This window comes from Filicampus tigris, chromosome 2 (genome assembly GCF_054856515.1).
Source record: "Filicampus tigris isolate MCC_2025a chromosome 2, RoL_Ftig_1.0, whole genome shotgun sequence".
NCBI classification, from domain to species: domain Eukaryota; kingdom Metazoa; phylum Chordata; class Actinopteri; order Syngnathiformes; family Syngnathidae; genus Filicampus; species Filicampus tigris.
In genome coordinates, this window is record NC_141218.1 from 11,349,149 (window position 1) to 11,371,154 (window position 22,006).

At 42.2% G+C, this 22,006-nt stretch overlaps 1 protein-coding gene across 1 annotated transcript; it reads right to left on the minus strand.

Annotated features, from left to right (window-relative positions):
- Positions 1–452: 452 nt before the first annotated feature.
- Positions 453–21,453, minus strand: LOC147151384 (uncharacterized). The gene is made up of 18 exons (XM_086057307.1): positions 21,213–21,453; positions 19,200–19,379; positions 18,025–18,221; positions 17,842–17,945; positions 17,102–17,163; positions 16,732–16,981; positions 15,919–16,112; positions 15,445–15,570; positions 13,431–13,559; positions 11,563–11,685; positions 10,877–11,012; positions 7,840–9,113; positions 6,585–7,205; positions 5,801–6,039; positions 5,007–5,052; positions 3,608–4,088; positions 2,516–2,647; positions 453–1,803 (listed from the first exon to the last, which is right to left on the minus strand). The coding sequence occupies exons 2-17, from the start codon at positions 19,359–19,361 to the stop codon at positions 2,529–2,531; spliced, it is 4,263 nt and encodes a 1,420-aa protein (XP_085913433.1). The 5' UTR covers positions 19,362–19,379; positions 21,213–21,453; the 3' UTR covers positions 453–1,803; positions 2,516–2,528.
- Between the last annotated feature and the right edge of the window lie 553 nt (positions 21,454–22,006).

A 22,006-nucleotide genomic window follows, 5' to 3' on the forward strand; every position in this document is an offset into this window, starting at 1 on the left:
AAAGGAGAGCTGAATAATACAAATATTATTACATGTAAAGTACTTTTTTTTTGCATTACTAAAGGTAGGTTGTTAAAACTCAAAATATCTGTGACTTATGCTTGCAGTTTTCAGCAGTTTCAAAAAAACATGACGCTGCATTTTGATAATGACAGAATTGATTATTTATTCACTACAGGTACAGTAAGGGGGGGGGGAGAAAAAAAAGCGACCTACATTATGCTTAAGCAAAAAATATATTTTTTGTGATTAAAAGCAAATTTTCATAGAAAATGTGTTTTAAGTTTTGAAAAATAGCTTAATAAATTGTTTTTGTAATAAAGATACAAATGTGCCCTGCGACTGGCTGGCGACCAGTTCGGGGTGTAGTCTGCCTTCGCCCATTGACGGCTGGGATAGGCTCCAGCAACTCACCGCGACCCTGTATAGGATAAGCGGTTTGGAAGATGACATGACATAAAGATACAAAATGTCAATGTTGCAAATCACACCGAACGGCCTTCTTCAACAAACACACCCACGCACACATACACACAAAACGGCTCCAGTATGAAAGCATTTTTCATTTTTCATTCATTTTTCATTCCCCCATAGCATTTATGGGGGAATGATGATAATTTCACAACACATCCTGGTGGATTCTAATGAAATTCTGAGTAATCAAGACTACCCATATAAGGAATGAGCTCAGATGTTGGACTTTTAATTTGGAGTACATTCACATTAGGAGTCAACAAGATTCACAAACAGATGCCTTGCCTCAAAATCACTAACTAGAGTCGAACACATCCCACAGAGGTGAAAGGGAAACGTGTGCGTGTGTGTGTGTGTGTGCGTGCGCGCGCGCGCGTGCGTCGACATGGCCAAAGTCAATGCAGTAACAGTCCAATCTTTTTAGAAATCTAAATAAAAAAGGGAGAAAAAAAACTTAAACATTAAACTTAAATCACAGCAGCGAAACTTAAATCAGAGCAGCAAAGCCTTCAACTAAGTTCTCAAGTCCAAACGGCAAGCACACTAAACTTGGACAACATCTAAACCCTTCCAACACAACATATCTGATTATATTAAGCAGCTCGTGCTAATAAAACACAGAGTTGGCTTTCTGGAACAACAGGTCGGACCGACAAGTGCATCAAAAGCAGAGCGCCAGAGGAGCGCTGGCTCGCTGTACATCACCATACATGGAGCGGAAAGCAGGTTAGCCGCCGACCGGCCCTCTACTACTCCCACACACACACGCGCACGCACACCATCCACAAAAAGACGTGTTTAAAAACATAACCAACTTCCTACACACATGCTATACTTTCACATAAGGCGTTTACTTACACACCTGCCCTTCACTAAAACACATTCACATGTCCATAAATAAGCTCCGCAAGGAAATAAACAGTAGAAATGTCACATTTTATAACAGGCTTCCTCGGCCTTGAACAAAAAACAAAGTTATCATCTTCAGCAAAAAAAATAAAATAAAATAATAAAAATAAGTCACTTTTTCACCGCAGCTACACACCATGAGTTCATGAAGTTAGTAAAGCATAAATAGTCTCTTTGAGGGGAGGGGATAATGGTTTGTGGTGTGTAAACAGCAACAAATCCTCACTTAACGACCTGTGGTGCATTGCGAAGCACAAGTCATGACTATCTAGTTATTTGGGGCTAAAGTAATGATGAGCAAAGCATCAGGTGCACAGTGAAGGTGTGTGCGTGCGTGTGTGTTCAAGCCCAGCGGGTGCCCACGCCGTCCATCACTGGAGATCATTTCCACCCACAAATGCACGTGACCATGGAATGGCTCTGAAAATCACGACACCACCAAAAAGGTTACGGTTGGGGAGAGGATACTAAGGATCAAAGAATTCATTCTCCCCCACTTAAATTAACACGATTAAGTCCCCCGTAATCGTTATTTTGCCCATTTTTCGAGCTAGAAGGCGTTGCTCAGCCGATGATAAAGTCACCTAGGTGGTGGCAACGTGCTTGAAGGTGTGTATTGCCAATTGCCACTATAAAACATAACGAAACATAAAATGGAAAAAAAAAAAAGATATATAACTACATTACCTTTACCGAGGTCTATTAGCTTAATGCTAACGCATAATGCAAAACGCCATATACAAGCTAATGAAAATAGCATTGCTGTCATGGTAATTAAACACCTTTAAACAACTTCTATTGGACAACGACTGAAAACAACACGGGCTGACAGCATATACAGCAAGACTTAAAGGCATATATTCTTTATCCTCTGCAAAAAATGACATTTATTGCTGGTTAGTATGGAAGATGTTTTGTCGTCATTATTGAAGCTAAATGTATTATGTTCTATACAGCAACCTGGCTGTGCACATCAGAACAAGCAGCACAATGCCCATTCAATTATCATGATACACTGTCCAATATTATCCTGACAATGTATTTGAGTAATTTTGTTTTCGTTATCGGGGAACAGTCTTTTGGTTAACAAAAAGTATTCTGCTCAGCATGCGATATGTTCAATGTTATATACCTGTGGGCGCCAATCAATCCGTCTCGTCCTCCGGGTTGGCCACCTTTTGCGTGACGGGGACAACGGCGGTCCCTAACAAGCCTCGCCTCACAATATAGGGGCACGAGGGCCCAGTGGGGATGTCTGCAAAACCTGCACGATTCAAACCAGGTATGAATAATAATGAGGAGAGGAAAAGGGAGGATGAACAGTCCATTTAAAGACAGTCAACTATTTTTTTTTTTAATCATTCCATCCATCCATTCTCCATACTGCAAAATCCCGACTGACATAGACAAAGCAATAAAAGTACTGTTGTTGCATCATGCGGCATATTGGTGTCAAGGAACTATATGTTGAAGTGAGTCAAGGAGCATAATTTAGATAAAAAGTAGTGATTTGCTCCCATCTTGTGGCATGTTGGTGGCAAGGAACTATGTTGAAATGAATTGAGTAGCTTCCTTTAGACAAACGTAGTGCTTTGCTGTCATCTTGCACCATCTTTGTGGGACGAAACTATGTTGAAATGAGTTAAGGATCTTCATTTAAACAACAAGTATTGCTTTGGTGCCATTTTGTGGCCAGGGCACTATGTTGATGTGAGTTGAGGATCTCAATTTAGACAAAAGTAATGCTTTGCCACCATCTTGTGGTATCTTGGGGCCATGTTGATGTGAGCCGAGGGGCGTAATTTTGACAAAAGTAGTACCTTGCTGCCATGTTGTTCATGGCCGTGATATGTTGGCTATGTTCAACTATGATGAAATGAGTTGAGTAGCTTCATTTAGTCCAAATGTAATGCTTTGCATGTGGCAACTTTTGGCAGGCATTCATCTTTTTAGGTGGGGAATAAATTACTCACAAATTTTTTGCTATTCCCTATACTTCACGCTACAATTTGGAGTCTTGTTTTTGGACTGTGGGAAGAATATGAATTGTCCAAAGAAAACCCACACAAGCACGGCTAGAGCATGTAAATTCCTCGTAATAAGATCCGAGACGAAATTCGAACTTCAGGACTGTGAGGCAGTCGTGCGAACAACTCCACCACCCTGCTGCCTTTTTTTTTTGTTGTTGTTCCCCAGCTGCAGATTATAAATAGACCAAACGTACCTTTCATGACAACTTCCGGGAGACCGTAGGGTTCATATTCGGTGTCGTCAAAAGCGGCAGACAGCTGCGTCCTGTTTCGTCGTATCCGCTCCGCCAGACGCACCGGGTCGGCCGGGATGGGGAAGGAAGTGGAAAAGAGCATTTTGTCTCCCGTCTCTCGTCCCGCACATGGCGCGGCTGGAGGTACGTGAGGGGAAGCGGCGTCTAACTCATCCTCCTCGATCTCGCACCCAGTGTCAGTTTGCGTGTGCGCGCAGTGGCGCTCAGGTGCTGCCTCAGTGCCACCGGGGCACAGCTGCTCAGTTTGAGTGCTGACATTTTTGGATGAGCAGTCGGTGCTTATGTTCAAGTGTTTGGTCGCTGTCCAGCCACTCGAGTTGCCATCAGAAACCCTTCTGACGTGTTCCTGACCCGTTTGTTGTTCGGACACCTTTTGTGGGCTCGAACACGGTCCTGACAGCTTTGGTTCATTTTCTGATGGCTGAAGCAGAAGAACATGTTGGTAATGAAATCACCTGATTTTGTTTTGCTTTGATCAGATGATTACACATTTCTACGAGAACATTTTTTTTTAAAATCGCGGCTGGCAAAGGTTTGTGCTGAAGGGACATTTAATTGCTTTTGTTTTAATGGACAGACAGGCCAGCAGTTCCGAGTAAGAAAAAAAAAAAGTTGTAGCATTGCTTGAAATCAATTCCATTATAAATTACGAACCATTTCATAAAATGTTCATCTTTTATTGCATTATCAACAATAAACCAAACACGAATTAAAAAACAGTACAGTCTAAAATACTTCATTTTTATAATAATAAAACATTTATCTCATTTTGTAATCTTAAATGCACAGCGTATATAATTTCCTTATTTATTTACTGTATCATTTGCAATTAACCAATTATTTTAATGAGACAAAGAAAATTTTGAAAATGAACAAATAGTTTTACAAAACAAAAGTTTTAATTCACCAATTTGGGGGAAAACAGCAAAACTAATTGTGATAAATGCGGGCTGACTTAACGAATTAAACACTAAGAAAAAAATTATTCAATCATTAATCATAATTACAGAATTCATAAAACATTAAACATTTTAAACATCATTGAGTTTATAGTGAGCATTTTATTTCAAATCAGATTCAGTATGAGAGTTCTAAACCATTCTTTTAAAAAAAAATAATTTTAGTAAGCTACTTTTTATTTCTTTGCTTTTAAAAGTCTTGAATTAGTTTTGTTTGTAAACGGTTTTCAATGTGTTTTGGTGTGAAGCACATTGAGTTACCTTGTGTATGAGGTAAAAACCATTCAAACAATCACCTCAAAAATTGTACCTATGAGGAGTCCTGGAAATGAGTAACAAGCTGGCGTGTTTGTGTGTGAGTGATAACCAAAGAAGCTTACCTTGTTCATGTCAGCCGGGGCCTCTGGCAAGTTGCTCTGCTGCATGCTTCAAGTATAAACACAAATTCACTTTATTTAAAAAGCTGCCAAACGAAAACTCACGCTCGATTTAAACACTCATAGGCAACAGCAATTACGTACACTTGCACAATCTAATGAGACAGCTCCGTTTTTCAGATGAGTCAGAATTGTACTGTATTCATTTAAAGCGGAAGTCAACGCAAACATATTTTTTCAAGAATATGTTCTATGCAAGCCCTCTAGTTGAAACAAGGCATTCTGATAAATATTGCCTTTGTGAAATGAGTGTTAATCCACTCGTCTTTAGGCATCTGTGCGGGCGGCCATTTTGTCTTCTGTCGACTGAAAATGACATCACAACTGCTCACAGCGACCAATCACGGCTCAGATTCAGAAAACAGGTCAGTCGTGATTGGTCGTTGTGAGCAGTTGTGATGTCATTTTCAGTCGACAGAAGACCAAATGGTCGCCCCCACAGATGCCTAAAAACGAGTGCATTTTGCTGCTTAACTTATATTCCACAAACGCAAAATTAATCAGAATTAATCAGTGTTTCAACTAGTGGGCCTGCTGGGAACATATTCTTGAAAAAAATATGTTTGGGTTGACTTCCGCTTTAACAGAATTGTTGATTACTCCAATTACAGAACCCCAAGACCACCACAATAATAATATGACGTATATGAGGACATTAGGGATTATAATAAGCAAAATAAATTCAATACAAATAAAAAGTGGAGCCCCCCCCAATTCACTTGAGCTATCTGTTGTACCTGGTGGAGAGCAAGCGACCTTGCAGCCTACTGGAGACGCAAGAGAGCAACAACTCATCCTCTCTAATGACCATCGCTGCGCTTTTGGTGTTGTGCTGCGTTGGCCTTTCAGATTGGCTGGGAAGGATCAGATCCAATGTGGAGGTGGTTTGAGAAGCCACTCTCCAGATGGCCAACTCCTCAGCCTGCTGCCGGGCCACCTCACTGAGCTTCTGTAGCTCCCTCTGTAGCGCCACCACCTGGACAAACAGGGAAGAACATTGCATTCAATGGATACTTCCTTGGTGTTGAGCTTAAATCAACATACAGGACTTTATACGGTGCTACAGACATATGGGAAAAATATCCCTTAACCAACTTTTCATGAGTAGAGTACCTATATTGTAGTCTCAATCAATTGCCTTGCCCCTAAATGTAATGTTTGGGGCTACCTAACTTAGAATAGAAGAACATTTATTTCAGCCTTCATACACAGAGAGATTTAAAAACACAAAAATATGTAAAGTTTAAAAATGACGGGGCAAAGCACATGAAATTAAGCTCTCCCAATTTTATTTAAAAAAGTGAGTGTGATTTAATATTCTGACTTTTTATTGAAAAACATTTTTTTCTGACATGTACTCACTGGAAATGAATGACTAGCTTGGCAGAATTACAATTCTTAATTTGAAAGTGTTGTTGAATATTCTCGAGCATTTCGTTATTGAAAGAAATGCATTAAAAGAGATGTTTTAAGTTCAACAATATCCAGAATTTTTAAAAACCTCAAGCTACGGACAAATACCTGTGCCTGCAGGTAGTTGATGATCTCATCATGACTTCTTCCCATCTCTGACGTGATGTCATGTGACTCATCTGGTGCGGACGGCAGGACGTCACATCCCGAGTCTTGCTTTGGTATCAGGTTGCTTACATCAGACACCCAAGTGTCCGTACTTTGTTTGTGAACTTGATCCTCATGGAGGCCAGCTAGTCGGGGTGCAACCGCCAGTGCTTGTCCTTTATCTGGACCGCACACAGCCTCAGTGTTTACAACAGCGCAGCTATTGATGCTTTGAGTCCTATTAGAGCCTTCGAAGTCATGTGGCAGAATTAATACATTGTCCACCTCAGTGGGACCTGAAGCCACAGAAAAGTCTGTTTTATGATTTGATAGTGGCTCTAAGGAACTCAGTGAGTCAAGGGCATCCCCCATTCGGCCTTTATTCTCCATCTTGCAATTTGTCCCCTTTTTTCTTCCCGTTAACACGTCCTTGAGTGCATCCAGCTCTTGAAAGCAGCGCTGCAGTTCTTCTCCCTGGCTGAGGAGGGCGCCGTCCTTCTGCTGCAGTTCATCGAGAAGTCCTGAGATGTACTGGCTCTGCTTCTCGAAGCCCAAGGTCAGCTGCTTGGTCTGACTGGTCAACTGTGAGGGGGGAGATTAAAACCGTGGGAAGAAGTGGGAAAAGTGTTTTTAAATGAAGAGACAAAACAGACGAAGCCAAAGTACTAACATGTTGTACTTAAATATAGGTATGATAGATGACGTTTTTTTCAAGAATATGTTCCATGCAACCCCATTCGTTGAAACAAGGCATTCTGATAAATATTGTGTTTGTGGAATAAGAGTTAATCCACCCGTTTTTAGCCAACTCTGGGGGCAGCCATTTTGTCACTTCTGTCGAGTGAAAATGAAATCCAACTGCTCAGGTATCAGGTAACGACAGATCACGGCTGACCTGTTTTCTGAAGCTGAGCCGTGATCGGTCGTTACCTGAGCCCTGAGCAGTTCTGATGTCATTTTCAGTCGACAGATGGGTTGATGATATTTTGTTATGGTCCAATAATTTTCTTGAGTAGCACCCTGAGACCTTAGACAAGGGTGGGCGGTATTTTGAACACTTTGAAATAGGGTCAACCAAACTCTCAGGCCTCTGCTAGATAGAAAATAAATACCAGGAAAAGACTAGTAGAACATGTGAAATTGATTTAGAGTAAATCCGAGGAACTTGTTATTTTAAGTTGTTTTTATATGTTCTATCGAGGACCTTTCCCTTTACCTGCTTTTCAAGGGCAGTCAGTTTAATTTGGAGCTGGTTCGCACGTTCAGTCTCCTGTGCATTTTCTCCCCTCAGTCGTTCAATCTCCTTGGTTAGGTCGGAGGACACCGACTCATCCTTGTGGAGATGATCTGAAGAGGTGTCGCTCAAGTCGGAGACCAGTGGTCCCGTTTGTCCCTCAAGTGACAGTGGTGCCGATTTTGTTTGCTGCGAGGCCAGCGTGTTGAGCTGATTGGTCGATTGGCAGAAGTGGGCGTACTGCTCCGGTGATGAAACCTGCTTATCCGAGGCGCTGATGTTGGAGTTGAGTCGGTCACTATGTAGTGTCAGATATGTCAGTGGACCGTTGGTTAGCAATTGATCATCACGTAGAGATTCTTCATCTCTGCCGCTCTTCAGTTCAGAAAGCTGAGCTCTAAGTTCTTCCAGCCTGATGCTCAGTTCTCTCTTTGCTTCTCTCTCGGCGGCGGTGATTTGAGTCAGCTCCTCGTTCTCTCTCTCTCTCCCTTCTCGTTCTAAAGCCAGTTGGACCTTAACCTCCCCGAGTTGCTGCTTCAGCTGGAAGTTAAGCTGCGTCATTTCCGCCTCCCGGTCCTCTTGTGCCTGCTTCGTCCCGTTCTGTTCCTCCCGTTCCTCCAAAGCTGTCAGGGTCTTCCTCAACCTGTCGTTCTCGCTCTTCTCCCTCTCCACCTGAGCCTTCCATTGCTTGTCCTGCTCCTCTTTCTCCACTCCCTGGCTGGCGTGTTTACGACTGAGCTGTTTCAGACGCGTCCTGGCCTCCACTTCGGCGCGTCGCTGGTCTTCCAGGTCATCCAGTCGCTTCTGGAGCTCCTCGCGCACGTCACGCAGCTCCGAACGCAACGAGGCGTTCTCCCTCTGGAGGTCGTCGGTGCGGATCGTCTGTTCGGACTTCAGAGTATCGGGAATTATTATGTCTTTCTCCCCGTCGGCGGGGGCATTGTTGGATGTACAGGACTGCTTCTCCTCAAAGCTTCTTCCTCGGTGGGAACACTCGGTGTCTGCAGTGATGTGCTCAGAATCAATGCCTTCTCCGGGCTCTCTGTCAGGCGGGTAAGATACGGAAATCTCGGCCCTTGGCTGGTCCTCTTTCTCTTGTTTCAGGCCCCCAGGCTCAGCTCGGGGGGTGGAAGGCCTCTTGGTGTGCGCAGATGACCGAGTGTGGTGAGAGGAGGGTTGAGACGACGAGAAGCTCTGTCCAGCAGGGCAAGCCGGGACAAGCGGTGTGCAATCTGGGAGAGGTGCAGCTTTTTGTTCTGACGTAGGAAACAAAAAATAACAAGTGATTAAAAAAAAAAAATAAAAATAGTACCCACCTATAGGCCGGTCCGCCTCTAATTTTAAACGAGCTTCCGTCAGCGATTCAGACTGTAGACTTCAATAGCGTTGCTGGGCTTTTTTGCAAAGAGTCTCACAGTTCACCTCAAATTTGAGTTCATCTATTATAGTGCCGAGATATTTGTAATTGTTCACTAGTTCAACTGACTGGTTATAAACGAAACTACACTGAGGGACCGGGGACGAACGTCTAATTGATGTGATTTTTTTTGTTTTTTTAAGAAACATTTGAGTTGAAGAAAAGATTCATCGCACCAGGAAATGAAATCAACAAGCACCTGGCCATGACCGACCTCAGCATCACGAAACAGGCTGACAATCAGAATCATCTGGATATTTTATAATGAAACAGTCATTATAATGGCTACGGCAATCGTTAGTATATAAAATGTAAATTAGTGCAGATAAAACAAACCCTTGAGGTGAACCGGTTGAAGATGTTAGTCTATTCACTCTTACTAGCTGTGATCTATTTGTGAGAAATTCTAAAATCCAGCCAACCAAATACGCATCAAGACCAAAGGAATACAAAATTCTATCAGCTAAATCAATGCTGTATCATTTTAAAAACTGATGAGAAATCAACGAAAAGCAATCTGACATGGTTCTTACTGCTTTCCAGATGTTTATAAATTAAGGTAGCTGTGGCATCTTGAACACTTCTGTTATTTCTGTAAGCAAATTGTAGAATTACAGATGCTCATTTTTTTTTCCAAAATTACAGTTTTAACTAATTTTTCAAACTCTTTCATTACCATAGAGGTCAAAGCTATTGGCCGAAAGTCACTCAATGAGGGAGGCTTATTTGTTTTGGGAACAGGTACTACGACGGACTAAAATAAAAATAAAAATAAAAATAGTCCCAATCTGCTCAACAGGTCTTAAGCATCCACTAATATTATCAGGGGCGGGGCACTTCTTTGGTTTAGACTTTTTAAAAGACTTAATTATATCTTCAACCTCAAGGAATGAATCTGAGAGGAGGCGCAGACAGGAGACGATTTCTTAACTCTCTCTCCTTCCCTCTATATATATACCGTACATATACACCCTGTATTCGTACATGACTGAAACTAAAATATTAGATTAAAAAAATAAAGCAAGAAAATAATCATTATTAATTTGCAATGAAACTCAACCTTTATGAAAACAACGAATGACCAAACTTGTGTAGTACAGGTGAGTACAGGTGTCCCCAAAAAAACATACTCAGTCTTGGACTGGCCATTACTCATATAGTTATTTTTATCTTACTCATATAGTTATTTTTATCTGAATTAAATTAAGTAACATTAAATTCAAGATTTAGAATTTCATGCAATAAAAAGCAGCCTTCTCTCCATCGTAGTCTAACAGTGAGTACGTTTGAGTTTTTGGGACACCCAGTATACTATTGACCAGCAGGTGGCAGAATTGGTTTCTTTTTTTTGTTTGTTTGCAGAACAACAATGCAATTACTGTATCATGCCGAAAACCAAAATTGAACTTAAATAATTTAAATAAGTGAAATGGATGAAGTGAATGGAGTCTGCAGTAGGATGTACTGATGATACTAAAATCTTTTATGTGACTGATGATATTAAACATCCCAGTGCAGGAAGATAGTCGTCACTCTAAAACAAGTGTTGGGTTACGTACATTATTCTCGGACTCTCGAGTACAGTAAGTGGACTTGGTGCACCTTGCAGTCCTTTGAGAAGTCGAAGAGCATCTGCTCGCTCCTCTTTCAGTCTGCTCGCTTCTTCCTCCAGTGCTCGTTCTCTCTTCTTGCTCTGCTCCAGATTTACTGCCACGCCCTCCGCTTCAAGTATCACCTCCTAACGGCAAATGTAAACAAAGGGAGTGAAAGCCTGCTAGCGACCACAACGGCCATTTCGAAATATCTTTGAAATGCGTATTGATTGATTCGTATTATAACACAACTAAGTATTATGTTTTCCGAGCTGAATGTCATCAACCTCCACATTTGTATCAAAATCTATTTAACAGTCTCAGGCTTATAACTCGTGTTGACCTCATATTGATTGTACCTAATGGTGTGGAACTGCAAAACACTGTTTTTATTTGCGTACTCAAGAGTGATTTGAGGATGTTTCATGCCTGAAAAGAAAAATGACATAAAACTCATATAAAATTCAGCCGCATCTTTTGGCTGCGGAGAAATCATTTCCGAATGTTATCGTAAATATATCGGAAACAAAACGCACAATTGCCCGCTATTATTTATTTAATATGCACTTAATGCATCTCCTGGATGCACATATGGTACATTAAGACAATGTTTAAAAATTTACAAAGTTCTCGCTGTCCAGTTAATGCATAATTGATGTGCGCAGGCCAGTTTGGATGTGTGTTTTGGTCTTTTACCTTCACTTTTGCTTGTATTTGTGTCTCTTTTTTCTGACTCTCCTGCAGCTGTCCCTCTGTGAATTTGACTTTCTCCTTTAAACACGCCAACTCTTTCTCCAGCGTTTGCTTCTGCTGAGACAGCTGAGATGGGGGGAATTTAGGCATCAGGTACTTGAATACAAACAACAAATTAGAAGGGGTGAGCGCAATGAGAAAAAAATGCTTCAATAAAAGAGAGAACAATAATGAATGGCTAGTGTAGACAAGACTGAAGAGGCCAGGTGCAAGAACAAAAGCAGGAGACCAATCAGAGATCAGAGACAGGAACAGAATGGAATGAAACTGAAAAAGCAGTTTAGTAGAGAAAACAAAGCCAATTGTGCTATTCTGATTGGGTCAAATACATCATTATTTCATGTGCATATTATTGTGCGAATGTGCGTTGCAATCAATTACAATTAGGCATGATTACGTATGTAAATATTCTAAAGCGACACAAAAGGTGTGTTTATTTCCTACTTTACAAATATTTATTTGGAGAAAAAAAGCTCATAAATACAGATTAGATATGAGTGAGACCACATCCATGCAGCCACATCAGTTTCGATGGAAACAATAAAAGCGTGTGATTAAAGCGCGAAGGTTCTTTTCATCCACAGGCTCACCTTCACCCTGACACTGATGTTAGTTTTACCTACACTCGGCATTTCTTTTATATCATCGCTGTCGGGCGGACGTGGACTTATCAGGAAATTGAAAAAAACGATATCTTGCTTAAGTAACCAAACACCGCATTGTTCAAGTTGGTATTATACTTTATATTAACAACACAATACCATGCAAAAATCCAGAATTTAATAAGCTGAAACATACATTGATTTATTATGCTGCCATTGATTGAAATGGTAGAACATGAGTCAGCACTCACACCGACCCCTGACCAGACAAAAAGCCTTCATTCTTCTAAAAAGCAAATAGCATCTTCCCAAACTGGTTTTCAAAGGTTTTACAGCCATGAGTGATGCAATAAATACAACGAAGATCTGTCTAAACTGTGTAAGCAGCGGAAATGAATCTGATGACCACTTCCATCTGAAAGTGAAGCATTACAGCAAGCCATTTTTAACAAGATAGGCTTACTATTTTTGCTTGTTATTGTGTAAAAAAAAAAAAAAAAATTCAGACTTTCAATGTTGAAGCGATGGTTACCTGAGACTAAAGGAGGGTTCATAGATTTGTTCTCAAGCTACTTTCAACACTTTAAATGGTTTAATGTGTTAAAAAAAAAAAAATCAAAGAAAACAACAGTATTGATTTATGAAAATATATGATTTTGCCCATGTTGGGCCATATCAGTTCTACGCCCGACAGTGATATATATATATATATATATATATATATATATATATATATATAAAATATAAATTATAGATGTATAAATCACAACACCAATCTGGCATGCCTTCACACCTCTTACTGAGAAAAACAATGAGTTATGGTTGGATGTCACGCTGCCATACACAATGCTTTCCTGCGCCTTTACCTTACCTTTGCTGCTCAACTTTTCCACTGGGGAGAAGAAACCGTGAGAAGAGGAAAAGGAACGAGCACTGATTAGAGGAGGTGGAAGGAAAACGAGAACGAGGGCGAGTAAAAGTGAATAAGAGAGCGAGTACAAAAGAAAGACGCAAGCATGGGTGACGACAAGAGATAAGATTATTGACCTTTGGCACAGATACATGGGGAGGCGTGAAAGGGAGAGAAGGCACAAATGTGGAGAAAGATAACGCAGAAAACAGCAGCAGCGGCAGACAATAAGCTGTCGATGCAGGAGCCATTTGTGTTGGAGGCTTTTACAGCACTAGTGGCGGATTAACTGGGCTCACCTTGTCAATTTGGGCCTGCAGGGCATTGTGAAGCGTCCTGGCCTGCTGCAAGTCCTGATTGAGTTTATTCACTTCCTGTTGATGCTGCTTCTCCATGCACTGCTTCTCCTTCTGAACCTCCAGCAGGTCCTGAATGCAAAATGCAAAAAAAGCAAACATACAAACGTGTAAGGCAATGTTTGGTGTCGTCAGCGATACTGGAAGAGTCACAGAAAGGTACAGACCTGTCAGATTAAGTTCATCTGTAAAGATTATAATGCATTTTAGGTTGGTCCTGAAATTTTATTAAATTATCGTTATCAAGTTTTTTGAAAAAAACAAAACAAAAAAAAAAAACGTTTTTTTTTTTAAACTCAAATCGCCCACCCCTACTGTGAAGTCGCAGGGCCTGACCACTGACCAGGAAGCGACCGACTATCCAGGTTCCCTCCTACATCGACGGGTGAGTGAGAACTGGCGCACGAGCATTGTGCGGCACACACACACATTTGGTCAAGCACGGCAAAACAAACCACTTAGTTGCAAATAGAGAGGTGAAGTGCTAGTAACCACTCCCTCTCAGAAGATAGAAAGAGGATTGCTTTCTGGTTCAGGAAGACATGCCATAGATAATTACTATTGGGTGTGTGGTCTCAAATTATATTTACAGTTACCAGCCAATTGGGGAGGCGTGTGCGCTCCAGTTAAATTACAAGATCATACATTCATTTGTTCCGTTGCCAATCGAACAAACGGTTGCTGGATACGCCCACAGTTACACCGCATGATCCAATACGGGGATCAGATGTCGCTGATGAATCTTAACTATGGAGTACAGGGGACAAAGTCATGTTGGCCTTATTCCCCTGGGTAGGAGTAGGAAAACTCATGTTGAGAGTTGAAACTATGGTTCCAAATTAGGTCTTTTGAATGAATGCTAATATAAATGCTCGGAAAGTGGACAATGAAGAAAATGAAAGGAATGAGATTGATGGTATTGCGAAATCGAATGCTTATTGGTCGCTTAACCACAGCGCAAGGAGGAGTATGTACCTTGAAAAAAGAAGAAAATGACAATGAGGATTGTAGCCAAATGTTTAAGGGGCATCAATGCTAAAATACATGTTATGATGATTGTCATGAAAATCCTTATGAAATGTGACAGTATGATGAGCTATGTATTTTTATTTGATAAAGAGGAGGGTCATGATGGAATGATTGTATATTGTTGTACATATGTGATCAGTTTACATTGCTTGCTGTAAACTGCTTTGAATTGCGCTATGCCCACAAACTCAGACACTGAGCCATTCACCACCGTACACATATTACTGTGACTGGTGCCCGTCTCTTTTATCTTATAGGGGAAGTCAACCCAAACATATATTTTTTTCAAGAATATGTTTTATGCAGGCCCATTACTTGAAACAAGGCATTCTGATTAATATTGCGTTTGTGGAATAAGAGTTAATCCACCCATTTTTTGCCATCTGTGGAGGCGGCCATTTTGTCACTTCTGTCGATTGAAAATGACATCACAGTTGCGCCGGGCTTAGGTAACGACCAATAGCAGCTCACCTGTCTTCTGAAGCTGAGCCATGATTGGTCGTTATCTGAGCCCTCAGCATTTGTGATTTTCAGTCGACAGAAGTGACAAAATGGCCGCCCCCAGAGACGGCTAAAAGCGAGTGGATTTGCTGCTTAACTCATATTCCCCAAACGCGATAGCAATTAGAATGCCTTGTCTCAACTAATGGGCCTGCGTAAAACATTCTGGAAAAAAATATGTTTGGGTTGACTTTCCATCTAATAAAAGGAGCGGAAGGGAAACAGAATGTTGGATGACCTTGGTGCTCTTTTGCAAAAGACAAGTTCTGACTTTTTTTGTTCTTTGTCTCCTCTCAATTTGGTGTGATTTGCTACTTGGGTAATTCTACTGGATAACTTTAACATTATTTTAAGTATATGCTGGTAACGGACACCACTGTCTTAAATGGCATAGTCAGACCTACTGCATGTCCCCGTCCCCCCTCACCCTTTGATGTTGCTTGTCCAGCTCCTTAGTGCGCTGTTGGTGCTGCAGTCGGCTGCTCTCAGCATTCTGTCGCTGACACCTGAGCTCCTCTTGAAGCTGCTTAAGCCTCTGCTCAGCTCCTGACGCCTGCAAGGAACGCAAAGTACCCATCCATTCATTTTCTGTAGCGCTCGAGTCCAGCAACTGGTTGCAGACTCAAACAATGACTTCACTAACTTTGACAAGGGTTTTCTAATCGGAAATTTTAGAGCACAGTGTTAACCACAGCTTATTCAGACACATCCTCTGGATTGTTCTACAGCCCATAACGGGACAAAGGGGGTGTCTTTAAAGCTTGGGACAATAGCACACAGGGTAATATTCTCTTTTCAGAGGGAACAGAAAGGACTCAACAAATGGAAGGACAACTAGTGAATCACAAAGTAAACAGCGTAGTACAACCACTGCTAGTACTCGTAGTACAAGTGCTGTTACCCGTTCGCTCTCCTGACTGATTCGTGTGTGTGCCACGCTGAGTTCGTTGTGCGCTCTCTGCAGGCTGAGCTCTGCGGCGGCCATCTTCTTCTTGCCTTGCGCCACTTCGTCCTCAAGTGACTTCAGCGCCCCCGCCTTCACACTCAGCTCTTCCTCCAGAGACGCCGCATGGCGCCGCATTTGTGACAAAGACGCTGGAGGATGGAGAGAGACACGGATTATGAGAAAAAAAAAAAAAGTCCACCGAGTGCGTTTACACAGGATCTAGTGCCATATAGTGCAATTGTATGTGTTGGCCTTGTGAATGAGCTACTCATTGACCATTGTGTTGTGTACCATGTACACAGATATCAATAGCTCTTTGTTACAACCTCTGGAGTCAATTTATCATTCAGGTGTAACAGTAGCGCAACATCGCAGGTATGACGTGGAAAGAGGGACTGGACTGTTTGTAACCTGAGAAAACATGCAGTAGGTTTTATCCGACCAGTATCTTGCTGGGAACATAAAACACACACACACACACACACACACATCCTGGGTAAACACTGCAACAGCACTTAAGAGGGCAGAGAAACACACGCTCCAGGAAGGTAGCACATAGGAGTCAAAGCAAAGACTAATTTCTACATAAAATGGAAGTGTTATTTGCATCTAAAATTTCAAGTCATCTGTTTTAAACTCTCATAAGTCGGCTCACTTGCATCTCAAGGCACCACTGTATGTGTCCTTTGAAATGCAATACTGGGTTTATTTTGGACTATATTTGGGAGTCTTGTGAGCACTTTGGTGACTCTACTTTTCCACACTCACTGTCCGCTTGTGCGCTGAGGTCTTTCTCTCCCTCAGGCGCCTCCCGCTTTGACTGGTGGTCAGCAGCGGGCGTCTGGGGAGATGACGGAGATGCTCTCCTGGCCGCTGGCCTGGGATCATCCCGCTCCCACGGAAACGCAGCCAAGGGAGTGTGGAAAGAGTCCGGACGGTCGGACGGGTGGCTGCGGGCCGTGGTCTTGAGTTGCCGCGGCAACGAGGCAGACGGCGCGTCGGGGAACTGGAGCCGCTGCTGAAACACAGATTACAAACAAAAACTTTGCAGCCAAAGTAAGCAAAACCAAACGCTGACGACATTAGAAGCACCTGCACAATCTAACGAAATTCAACAGCACGTCGTGCTCGTACTTACTCGGATGTGTGGGGAGCTGTGCGATTCCTCATTCTGCACCGCCCTCTCGTCCTTTCGGCTCCCTGAAGGACAAAAACACAGCATTTGGAACAGAGCCTGTTAGGAACGAAGAGTCGTTCAAGCAGAAGGGGAATGAAGACAGTGAGATGCTGTCAGGGCGGAAGAGGAAAAACATCTCAGTCCATGGGGAGAAGGGCAGCTCTGGGATTTCACTTCTTAAAACCTCACATCCCACTTTGAATGCATTACAGCAGCGGCGGCACAGAGAGACTAAACAAAACAATTTTTTGTATTGTTTGGCAGTGTCTAAAAGATGTTTTATGTTGAACATCAGGTACAAACTGCTCATCTCAGTCACGTGATATGGACATAGTAAAGTAAGCCCACACATAAGCCAAAATTAGTATGAAACAAACATCTTTAAAGGGATTTTTTTAAGACAGGGAAAAATAATAAAACGAAGTGCCTGCAGCTTCCAAGAAAAATCGAATGATTCATCAAGACCGCACCGCGTAAAGTAATGACATTTTCTGCGATGACCAAAACAAAATTACAGAGTAAACTTGACGTAAGTAACACACTTCGCGTGTCATTGTATCATTATCCCACGATGGGACAGTGTGTCAAAGAACAAGTGCGGATCTCCCACTCGATACAGCAACTAGTTGTATTTTTAATCATTTGTCATTATTTGTTTCGATGCTGGCCGGTCAAAATGATCAACAGTTTCAGGGGTGTACCATGGTGTTCCCACGGCGAGCTTGTACACCAGCGGGGTGTGGAGAAAGGAGTGCTGTCAGCAGACCTGCTGCCGTTCTGCAGCGTTTCTAGTTCTGCCTCCAGTCTGCAAGGGGCGGACACGATTGTCAACGAAAGCAGCTGTAGTCATGTCACCTCGTTAACTTGATCGACTTGTGCTGTACCTTTTAATTTCCTGGGTGAGTTTGTTGTTGAGGGTCCGGGCGGCATCGAGCTGGCCCTCTAAAGAGCACACTTGGGCCTGCTTGGTCTGAACCTCCTGGGTGAGGCGCTGCCCGCCGTTCACTGCCACCTGGGCCTCCTCACGGACACTCTGGAGCTCCCTGCGCACCGCCTGGAGCTCCCCGCGCACCTCCTCGTACTAGAAGGGATCAGAAGAGATGAATTGTGTCATAGTGTGATAACGTTCCGACATCAACATCCAAAACCGAGGATGCCCTGTACATTCTTTTAATGGGTGCCCTTGCGACAAGAATGATGTTTCAAGATCAAGCCAGAATATTCTGGCAGTCAGACAACTATGGTGAAATAGTTGCACTGAATAGCACTTTTCAAATCCCCCCCCAAAAAAATTAAGCGTTTGTGGAAACACTGTAAGCAGCACTAGGCATTATGCACTGTTAGTGTACATTAGTAAAAGATCTGTATAAATAAATAGTTGAAAAATAGTTGAAAAATATACTGGTGAAAAAATATACTGTAAATGAAAAGTAAAAAAAATATATTTTAACCTACTCAAGCTTAATTCTAAAGTTTAGTTGGATTTGACATGGGGCTCCATCGAACGATTATTTTCATAATCAGCTATTTGTATATTTTTTTTCAATTAATGAACCGTGTTAAAACAAGTTTTTCATTCCTTTCTTCAAAAACAGGACATTATTTCAAATTGACAGTACAAAAAACGTATTCTGATTCAGTTACGGGTTTGGTCCGGAACATAATTTTTGGTCATTGTTTTCAAAAGTAACAGCAGATATTTGCATGTCTTATTTTAATTAAACACAAAGACAATCAGTCTGCTTTTATGGAGGACCACAGAAATCTGAGAATATTTACTGTCGAGAGGCTGAAATTCCGAGGAATTGGACAATAAGTTAAAAAAGATCTCTAAACGATTAATCGATTATCAAAATAATTTTGACAAATAACATTTATATGATAATTGATTAGTTCTCAATGACCCGATTAATTGTTGCATCTCTAATTTCATCTTTCAAGTGTTGTAAATTTTTGCATTTAATTCAGTAATTCTTTCACACACCACTAGGGGGGAGCCCTAGGCTCATACCACGCTTCTTGGGTTGCTTGGGTAACACTAAACACTGGCTGCTTGTACCTTGACAGTTTGTTTGTCATGGGCAATGTGGATGTTGTCCAGTTGCAGCTGCTTCTGCTTGTTCTCTCTGGACAGACGCTCGTGGTGGGCCTGCAGCTCCTTCACCTTTTGCAGAACCCGTCCCGACAGGCCAGCGGTCCAGTCCTCCTCAGCCCAGCTCATTGCGCTCTTTGCTTAGGCCTGATGAAAGAATACTTTTTAGCCTTATGTATATTTTGCACAACTGTTTAGTCCAGGAGCTACCGCATTATAATTTATTGCACAACCCCATTTTGAGAACCACTGCCTTACTTTACTGTGGTCCCTCCCTCACAAGCACTAGGAATGAGCCAGTCCCCAGAGTCCTGACAGTCATCTGTTGGAATTGAAGAAAGCGAGCGACACAGAAGCAGGAAGTACACTCTAGTTGAATAAACCACTCGCGGTTGCACGTATCAGGACAGAGAATTCTTCCCACTTTTCCTCCCGACGTTTGTGTTTTGTTGTTATGGAAGTGATCACCAAGGAATATGCTGCTGGGTTGTCACCAGCGGTGCAGCTGTGACTCAATGTTACACAACACTTGAGGCACTCGAGGTTGAAAATAAAACACACTTTTCAACATGTTTGACATGATTTTACAGTGTGTTTTCTCATCATGGAAGGAGATTCATGCGCATGCAAACAGCAAAGATTCTAAAAAGTGAAAGGGGGATGGTGAAGAAATGCCTGATTTAAAGACGACAGCCTGGCCAAACATGTTAAGGGACTGATTGTCAACACAGTTTTTAATGTCCTTCAGCCTCGAGGTAATCCTCAGGAAGGACGACATGCGATGATAAAAGCCTTCAGTTGATACCGACTGGAACAACGCATCTGATAATAACTGACTTGAGGCTGCATTTAATTTTTTAATCCTTAAAAGGGGATTTTGGTGCACACGACACAATTGAAGCAGGTCCTAAACTGGGACTGAGGGGAGGGGTGTAGAGGTCTCCAGGTAGTTCCGCCGGAGCATCTCTCCCCACAACTTGCAAGTTGTAATAGCTTTTTGTTCACAGCGGGACTCAAACGTAGACCCTCAGCTTCCAATGCTCAACAGATGGCCTCCCCAATCTGCCTTTTGTGTTTGGATAAGTGGAAATTGCATTAAAAAGGCCATTTACTGTATGTTGGAAAAAAAGGTTACTAAAGCAAGTTTTTCCTTTCATGCTTTTTTTCCCCACACTCCCTTTTTACATTCCTCCCTTTTACATTCATCACTTTGTCCTTTCTCACTTCCATCCTTCATCTATCCTTCTTTCTTTCCTTTGATCCATACATCCCTCCTTCCTTTTCCACTTTCTTTCCTTGCTCTCTTATCGTTTTACCTTTCATACGTCCCTCCTTACTTCCTTCTAGCTGTCCTTCATTCATGTGTTCTTTCTTGAGGTGTCCTTGTCTTTCGTAGCATTCTTCCGCTCATAAATCCCTCCATCTTTCATCCAACTTCCCTAACTTTCTTCCTTTTATACATGCCTCCTCCTTTCACCTGTTAGATTAGGCCTCTTCCTTCCTTTCTCTTATCTTTCATTGCTACATTCTTTTGTCCTTCTTTTATCCATTCTTCCTTCTGTCCCTCCTTCCTTTCACAACTTTGCTCTACATTTCATCCATCCGGACTTACTTCTAGCCCTCCTTTCCTTCGACAAACTAAAGGATTGTGTACATACTTTGTCCCACTCTTTATATGAGCTTGTGTTTTGTTTGTGTGAAGGGAGTAGGCAGAGATGCCCGATGGACATTGATCTTTTTATTTGGACATTGATCTTTTTATTTTTCCGAACTCAGCATCTGATCACGAGCTTCTGTCAGCGACGGTCTGGATGACACAATAAGCTGAGTGACGGCAGTTCGTTCCCGTCTACCATTAAGACGAGTGTCAAAAATATGTTTGACAGAGCGATGTGTCAATTAAGGTAACAATGTCGTACTAGCTGCCGTATACTAAAAGCTACCAAACGCGCACGCACACACATAAAAGAGGCTACTTACCATCCACTTTTCGAGGAGTTGACAAAAGGGCGCCAACCGGCAGGCAGTTTCACGCTTCGGCGCCTTCACACGTAGTAAACTCCTCAATTTCGAGTCCAACTCGAAGGTTTACAACGTCCGCTGTTTGTTTCCCCTCACAAGATAACAAGATAGGTAACAGATGGATGAGGCGCGTCGCGTGCAGCTGACAAGCCGACGAGAGAGCCAGAGTGGGGTTGTGGCACGAGGCGAGGCGGGGCTTAGTGACGTAGAAGGAAAGGCCTTTTTTGGGGAGGTACTTGCAGTTCTCTCATTCACACACAAGCTCGCGTGGCCTCTAGTGGACGGATGTGGAAGTGTCGCGCGACTGCTTGTGTCAACAGGTGCGGCCCAGAATGGACGAGCTGACGGATTGAGCCCAATCAACACATTTTAGATATTTTTAAAAATGTCCATTTTCGTACATAAGGCTACAGTGATTTCAAATCACATTGCGCCGTGAGAGGCCATCCCGTGCCCCAATACTCAATTTGATTTAATTGGTCTGATAATTATTACCGACAAATGATATATCACTGCTGGGATGTATAGTGACAGCGCGGAACAAATAATTCTCTTCCATTGGCAGGCAGAAGGTGCAATTCAAACTATGCAATTTGAACGATAATAGATTTGCTAGAAAGCTACTGGAGACAAATTCCTTGTATGTTTTCGGCCAATAAAGATGATTCTGATTGTATTCAATTTATACAGGAACTATTTCCCATCAAGTCAGTTAGCGCATGAATTGAAGAGAATTTTGAGTTTTGGTGAAA

What these genes read in the sequence shown, in the direction of transcription:
- LOC147151384 (XM_086057307.1), bottom strand. Translation starts at nt 19,361, where the DNA reads ATGAGCTGGGCTGAGGAGGACTGGACCGCTGGCCTGTCGGGACGGGTT. An exon ending in CTCACCCAGGAAATTAAAAG is followed by an intron (nt 17,946 to 18,024) that starts GTACAGCACAAG and finishes CGCCCCTTGCAG; the next exon opens with ACTGGAGGCAGAACTAGAAA. An exon ending in CCCGGAAGTTGTCATGAAAG is followed by an intron (nt 2,648 to 3,607) that starts GTACGTTTGGTC and finishes TGAATCGTGCAG; the next exon opens with GTTTTGCAGACATCCCCACT.